Below are 7,615 nucleotides of genomic sequence, written 5' to 3' on the forward strand. Positions count from 1 at the left end.
TTTATACATGATGTGGAATGCAGTGAGGGGACAGCAAATGAGGACCAAATGCAAAGAAAAGGCAGTAGCATTGAGTCAGAGATAGGTCATTATAAATTTTGCGTATCTCCACCCAAAATGACCTACAGAAAACAAAACTGATTCCAGCCTGGTTCCAGCACTTTGAAAACATCACGTTAGTGCACTTTGAAAACATCATGTTAGCGCACTTCAGATCACTCGATGAGAAACAGTAGAAAGACGTGAAGCATTAAAGCATCTTACACATTTTGAGCATCCTCAGAAGACCATCTGTTTTAATTTCCAAAAACATTTAGTGGCTGGCTAGCCCACAAAATTCAATAAAGTCCTCTTTAGTTGCAATATAAATTTAAAATCCACTATCAAGGTACTTTATTATATGAACATTTTATTTTCTAGATTTTACAACCAACTAGAATGCATAGATTTGGTTTAGGATTAAAGTAAACAGGGCAACTTATCTCAGTTATTTTATTTCCTTTCTCTATTGCCTGCATTTTCTGATGGTTCAATAAAAAAAACATCATTCTGTTTTTTTCTAATATTTCAAGGAAAACTGAACTTTATCTTTTTATTAGCACTCTATGAAGAGCTTGTTCTTGGACAAAGTCATCTCTGAAGTCAGTGGAGTACCATTTGGCCTTTAGATTACATGCTGAAAAAAAGGGGGGTCAGATGGGGGGGTAAGAAAAAAAAAAATATGTAAAGACTTCAAAATGCCCATGTGAAAGGGGACTGCAAAATGACAGCTTAAAGTATGTCCAACAGCTGTTACTGTAGAGTCAAAACAGATTGTTTCACTTCTCCCTTTTGATCAGTCATGATCGTTTATGCTTTCATTTGCCTTCATGTTCTGTTCTTGGTACTTGTGAAGCTGCTCCATGAAGCCAGGATTTGGACAAGCTGCCGGCCTTGCACTTTTCACCAAGGAAAAGGCTCTAGCAAAACTCAGTCTTTCTGAGTTCATTAGAAAACCGATGACTACTGCCGCTGCACGGGAGACTCCTGCATTACAGTGGACCAATACCACACCATCCTTCAAGAAACAAATGAAATACCAGTTGGGCTATCCATTAAGGAGATAGAAACAAGTATTAGAAACTTTATATAAAAGTCTATTAAGACTTATTAAAAGCTCCTTGCTGAGCTCAAAGCAAATATTCACACATGTAAGTAACTCCAAACACAGATATATAAGCCCAAAATTAAATATTTTTCTAAGCAAAGCCACTTTATAATTATCAAATACTTCAAATGTAACTCATACTGTAGAACTAAAAAAAACATTCTTCTGCCCCTTTCCCCAAGACCTTGCAGCAGCCCCCTCATGTAAAAACCAAATTGCAGACATCTGGGATACTAAGATATCTGATCTAATTGGGTGCCAATTTTAAAATAGATTTTGTTTGCAATATGGAAAGGAACTTGACTGTGTCTTGTTACCAGGTTAAAAACAAAGCAAGGCAGCAAACAGCTAGGCACAGAGGCAGATTTTAGAACACCTTGTAGTTTCAGTCGCACGCTTCTTGCGTACTCTGGAGTTCTTCAGTGAAGATTCTGGGTAAGCAGGATCATGCATAGGAACAGAAAAATCAGAAAACATATCGTGTGATTTGCAACAAATCTCTACCTCCCCATCACACCGCTGGTACAACCGTAGCGGCTGGTACCGCTGGTACAACTAAGGTCCCTTAACTGGGGGACTAAGGGTGCAAAATCCCAAACTGCTGATCCTCCCGTAAATTCATAAATGTTTCTCCTGGGGTTTAAATTCAGGTTTATGCTGAATTATCTATAAAATTAATGTTTTTATCCTACTTAAACATTTCCCACATAATCTTTGAGACACCTGAATGACTCTTTAAAAAGACACTGTAAGTTTCATTAAGAAATAACAGGTGTAAGTCAACACAACTAGACAATCTAGTGTGGCTTAGGCAATGTTCGCAAGGCCCAGGCTTTGTGATGTTGTCATGTTTGTACATTAGACTATGACCTGGAAATGGCTCAGTCCAAACTGTCTGCCAAATGCCACTTTCACAAAAAAAAAACAACCCGAAACCAAACACCCTAGCATCTCTGTACTCTGAATAAAGATACTGAAATGACACAATGTGCTCAGAAACTTGAGGCTAAACAAATATATTCTAAACAGCCTGCTCTGTCTGCCCTTAACAGGCACAAATTATTCAATGGGCATTTTACCCAGAAGAAAAAAAGACCTTATAACCACTAGGGTTCCTTTCTAGGAACTTGATGGCTTATGTTACAGACCTGGGAGTTGCAATTATCTGGTATATTAATAAACACACAGAGCAGAAAATGGTTCCTGCTCCAAAAATATTCCAGTTTAAATAAGACAAAGAAGTATGAAATTGAGTGTTATTATCCTTGTTGAAGAAATGCCAAGCTGAGACTAGAAGAATGACTTGCTCAAGTTAACACAACAAGATTATAGCAGAGCTAGGAACTGAATCTAAGCTCCCGCATCCCAGCACAATGAATTGCAATACCACCCTTTTTTGCAATGGAAATCACATCCCCTTTGCACTGCCAGCTGGAAATTGCAATCTTCATTCCCTTTCTCACATTCACAGGGGCATGCTTCCTGATCACACATACTACAGCAGAGTGCAAAGCAGACTTGTATGCATATTTAAACTACCTGAGGAAGTGCCAGCGGTGACCTGTAAATCCACTATCTCCTTTATAATTATGACATTAAAAATTATATTTATGCCCCTGCTAATGAAGCAATTGCTGAAGCTTATCCACTGTAGATCTGGAGTAGTTTTTAATGATTTAATGGCAGTTATTTCAAACATAATGTACCATAATCAAGATCAATATCTAGCAGTGGCACCAGTGGTAAAAAGTAAGCATTGAAAGGGACCCTTTTTTTTTTTCCTTTGTACAGTTCATGCTTTATTTTCCTCTTTCACATTTGTTTTAAGTTTTGGGGGTTTTTTAATGACTGTTCTGTTGTACATTGCCAAAAATTATATAGCGATATCCATGGAACAGACCTGAAAATTACTGAAATTGAATGAACACGGGCAATAACATTAAACCAAATCTAATACTGAGAACATTTATCTTTCCTTGCTAAACCATTTGTTTATACAGAGATGAATTTGGTATGTAATTCTGAACTAATTTTGTATTAGATATGAATACAGAATAAAAGTGAGAAAGATTGCAGATATGAAATTAATCTCTATTTACCAATAACTCCTTGCTCTGATCCTGACAGCCTAACCTTTGCCTACCCAGAAATGGTCCATGGCCTTGCAAAAACCCCTTAAGATTCAAGACCAAGTTGCTTTTTTAAAATTTTTATACAGTGGGAAGCAAAACCACCTTCCACCAAGGGAAAAGGTGATTATACAGTAGTTATACACAGTGGGCAAAAAGCCACTGAGTAAAGAAGAAAAAGAAGCATAAAGCTTTTGGTGAAGAGCTGTGGGCTGATGTAGTTCCTTAGGGATCCACTTTACTTTGCAGTGGTGCCAGGGCTTTTTCTTTAGGAGGGACAGAGGGAGCAATAGGGAGAGATGTTCATGAATGAGCTAAGATTTCCTCCCTGGAAAGACGAGATTTTTATAATTAGATATTAAACAGAAAGATAAAAAAATCCCTCATTCATAGCACTATCATCTGACACGGGTCACCTAACATATCATGGAAAGTCTGCTTGCCAGTTTGGAGCCTAGAAGAAAAAGTGAACTCTGATCAGTATCAGAATTTGTACCATGGTGTCTACAGACTTGAGCAGTTAAGAGTTTTAGAAAAGTCAATCCTGTTACAAGTACCAGCTGGCAGTGACTTATGGAACAGCGCTGACTTTACTTGCATTCTCAAATTCAAGTGCTCTCATACTCCTTCATTAAGTTAACCACGCTCAAGTAATTTCTCATACATCACACTCTCTCACCAGTGAATATCTCTCCTTCCCCCACGTTAGGAGGTGAAACAGTACTATCTCTTTGTGATTACTTAAACAGAAGAGCACTTCATGATACAATTTATCATAAGCTCTTTTAACACTGTTTTGACAAAGCAAATAAAATGATTCAAACCATCTGGAGATCAGTCTCCGCATACTACTATCACACACTTCATTAACTAATCGTGGAGAACATCTATTCCATCAATTACCTGCTCTTTTACCCAACTCTCCCATTAAAAAACTATTAATATTGCTGTAAAAGTTTTCAGGAAAACTCCTTTGCTTACAAAATAGTAACTGGAACATAAACATAAGAGGCAGAAAGCAACACTGCAGCTATGAATGGCAAGTGTCATTTAGAAATGAAGTGGAAACCGTAACTAGAAACCTTGAAAAGGTCATTAAGTGACAATGCATATCACATAGCTCCTAAATGATAAATGAGAGAAGGAAAGAACATTGTGTGACACAAAGAAAGCTGAAGCAAGATTATCTTCTTTTGTCCCAACCTATGTAAATAATGAATATGGTAGATACAGTGGAATAACATGCAATAAGGTTTGGTTGTCAAGTCATAGTGTTGATACCAAAGCAATGGTTGTCATGAACTACACATTAATCCTTTCATTTAAGAAAAAGGAGTCAGGGATGGTCTTTGTTACAGAGACAGGGCTGCCAAGTAACCCCAGAAGGAGTCCATTCACCCTATTTCCTACGTCATGTCTTTTTCAGGATTTTTTTAGCAGTTAAAATCACTGGTTGGCTCCAAGACTACTAACACTCTCTCTGACAGTCTTGGTACATAATTGCCTGTGGATTCATAGCTCAATGCGTTGCAGCTTCAATGGATGATCAAGGAAAATTACAAGGATGGTGGATGGCTGCTGACAAACCACACAGATCTGTAAAAGCCCTGTTAGGCTTGCTTCTAATCCAAAACAACATCCCCGAGAGATAAATTATAGAAAGTAAAGTTCCTCCTTTTCCCTCTGTCAGATGTAGTGACCTGGACTTACGATGGGATTTCTTTATCTAAAGTCAGCCATTGGTCCAACTGTATTAAAGAAGCATTTCTCTAAAACATGCAAGACGTTCTGAAAAAACAACATGGGAGGGAATGGGGATTAACAGCAGTGCCATGTCTCTAGGAATGCTTAGAAATTGCTTGGATTCTCTATTTAAAATTTAAAAAGGCAATGGCAAAACTATTCGTTTGCTACCATACTTTCTTTTGACAAAAGAAGATGCTTTAGATTTTAAATAGCGTAATAAAGAATCTAAACAGGATAACTACTAACATTAATTATTGATATTCCATACCTGGATCTTGGCTTTCTCAATAAACTCAAAACATTCTGGGAAATAGGAGGTAATATCAGTTTCTGGGAGGTCCAGAATAGAAATGGTCTTGTATATAAAGTCATTGAGGAAGGCATTTTGGACTCCGTATGCCACATTTAGAACATGAGTAACCTAAGTCAAAAAAAAAAAAAAAAAAGAAGAAAGAAAAAGGCATTTTCTGAAGACGGCAACCCAAATGAGCAGTAGCAAAGGTGAATTATTCTTTAGGCATACATAGACCGTACCTTACACAACTGCAATGTTCAGTTTTACATACATACGCTGTCTATGGCATGCTTTTCTCCAAAGTTTTAATGCATGTTAAAACGTATTGTGATAAATTTCACTTCCCTTGGTTTTTCGAGAGGAAATGAAAAGATCTGTGCTCAACCAAACACAGACTGAAGTGAGGATTTTCAGCAGGAAAGGGAGTTATCAGTGCACAGATGGAAAACAAAGAGAAAGCAACAGGAATGGGAGCACAGACCACCCAACAATCCCCCGAATTTCAAGCATTCCCTAACCCATCAGCTGAATGTTCCTCCTCCTAAGCTACCGGTACCATTTACTGGAGCAGGAAGGATTTCAGAGTAAAGTATACCTGCACTGGGCACGCAAGACCACCTCTGGCCTCCTGCCATCTTTGCTCTGATCAGGCTACAGCCAGGTTGTGGGTTATTTTAACTTACAGTGAAGTGACATTTAGATGGCACCAGATGCCAGACTGGTGCACTCCCTGTCCTGCAGAAGCACCACTGTCCGAAGGCCTTATCACCCCATTACTGTAACAGAGAAGAGTAAAAAGACCAAAGTTTGGGACAGACTTAGAGCTGCTGCTTTGTTTTTCTTGTTTCATCAATCCCCATAAGGCAAGGAGGCCTGATGCTGCTTAGTGTCTGGAACACAGATGGCAGGCAACGCAGGAATCTGTTCCAGAAAACAGCTCTAAACGATCATTAGTCTTGCAGCAAAATATTTCAGCTTCTTGTGAAGCTCAAAGGCATCCATCCATGGGCAAATGGAGCAGCCTTTTAAAAGTGCAAACGTAATACAATTTTTCTTAAAGTTATTTGAGACTATTTTAGACTTTTTAACTGAAAAAAAAAGAAATGCACTAGCGAGCGCTACGCGAGACGCATTTTTATTTCCGTCCAACGTTACCTTATACTTTTTCATCGTCTCCAGGTCGTGAGCAGCATCTTGCGACCCTGAAGAGAAAGCGAGCCGGTTGCCACGCCGGCTCCCTTCCCGGCAGGCAGCACCGCTCCGCCGCTTCGGGAAGCTCCCGGCCCCGGGAGCCGCAGCCAGCGCTGGCTTTGCGGGATGAACCGCGGCCCTTCGGGCAGCAGCCACCCCCGGCCAGGCGGGACAAGGCGCGCAGCCACCGCCGCCCCCGCCCCCACTCACCCAGCAGCAACCAGGGCTTCACGACGCCGACCTGGAGGTCGGCGCTCAGGTCCTGCACGTAGCCGCCGCCGCCGCCGCCGCCGGGCGCCGCCTCCTCCTCCTCCTCCTCCACCTGCAGGCAGGCGCCGCGCCACGTCTCGATGACCCTCCTGCCGCTCAGCGTCGTCACGCGGGTGCGCTGCTTCCGCAGGTTGGCCCTGGAGAAGGTGCGGATCTCCCGGGCGAGGGAGTGCATGGCCGGGCGCCGCCGCTCACCCCGCGACTGATGGCGGCGCCCCCTTCCCGCCTCCTTCCGGCCGCGGCGCCAGGCGACTCGCGATTGGCCGAGCGCGGGCGGCCCCCATTGGCTGCCGGCCCCTCGGGGGCGGTGCCTCGGCGCGCAGTCGCGGGCTCACCTGAGACTTCGGTGTTCTCATTTATTATCATTCTTGTTGGTTATTATTATTATTATTATCATCATCATTATTATTATTGGGGTTTTGGTCTGCCAGTGAGGAATGCAGCCAAGTGTAATTACAGCAGCCTTTCAACTGAAAACGCCTGTTTTTTTGGAATAAGCGCTGCTGTTTTGGAAAACAAATCGTGCAGTACCGCCTGCCTGACTAATTGGGACTTGCTTCATGGGAAGCATGGGAAAGTATTGTAAGCAGTTAAATGGAAAATATTAGAATTAAATACCTTCCCCCCCCCCCCCCCGCCCCGAGTCGTTGGGCTAGTGACCAAAGGCTAAACAAAATCAGCTTCTTATGTTTACCAAAGAGGCAAAATAGGAAGAAAAGGGAAGCAAAGTGAGCTGGCTTTCCCATATTCCCAAGCCACTTTAATGCTCATGTTTTCATGTATTCTCTACGGAGTACTACTTGTAGTGTTACACAGCTAGTACGTAAGTATGTGCAA

General features: G+C 41.5%; 1 protein-coding gene across 1 annotated transcript; it reads right to left on the reverse strand.

Annotated features, from left to right (window-relative positions):
• Window positions 1–211: 211 nt before the first annotated feature.
• On the reverse strand, window positions 212–6,953 carry DUSP19 (dual specificity phosphatase 19). Its single transcript, XM_075710710.1, has 4 exons — window positions 6,719–6,953; window positions 6,473–6,519; window positions 5,291–5,443; window positions 212–1,057 (listed from the first exon to the last, which is right to left on the reverse strand). Exons 1-4 carry the CDS (start codon window positions 6,951–6,953, stop codon window positions 836–838), a joined length of 657 nt encoding a protein of 218 aa, XP_075566825.1. The 3' UTR covers window positions 212–835.
• Window positions 6,954–7,615: the final 662 nt, after the last annotated feature.

This window comes from Pelecanus crispus, chromosome 5 (assembly GCF_030463565.1).
Source record: "Pelecanus crispus isolate bPelCri1 chromosome 5, bPelCri1.pri, whole genome shotgun sequence".
NCBI classification, from domain to species: Eukaryota; Metazoa; Chordata; class Aves; order Pelecaniformes; family Pelecanidae; genus Pelecanus; species Pelecanus crispus.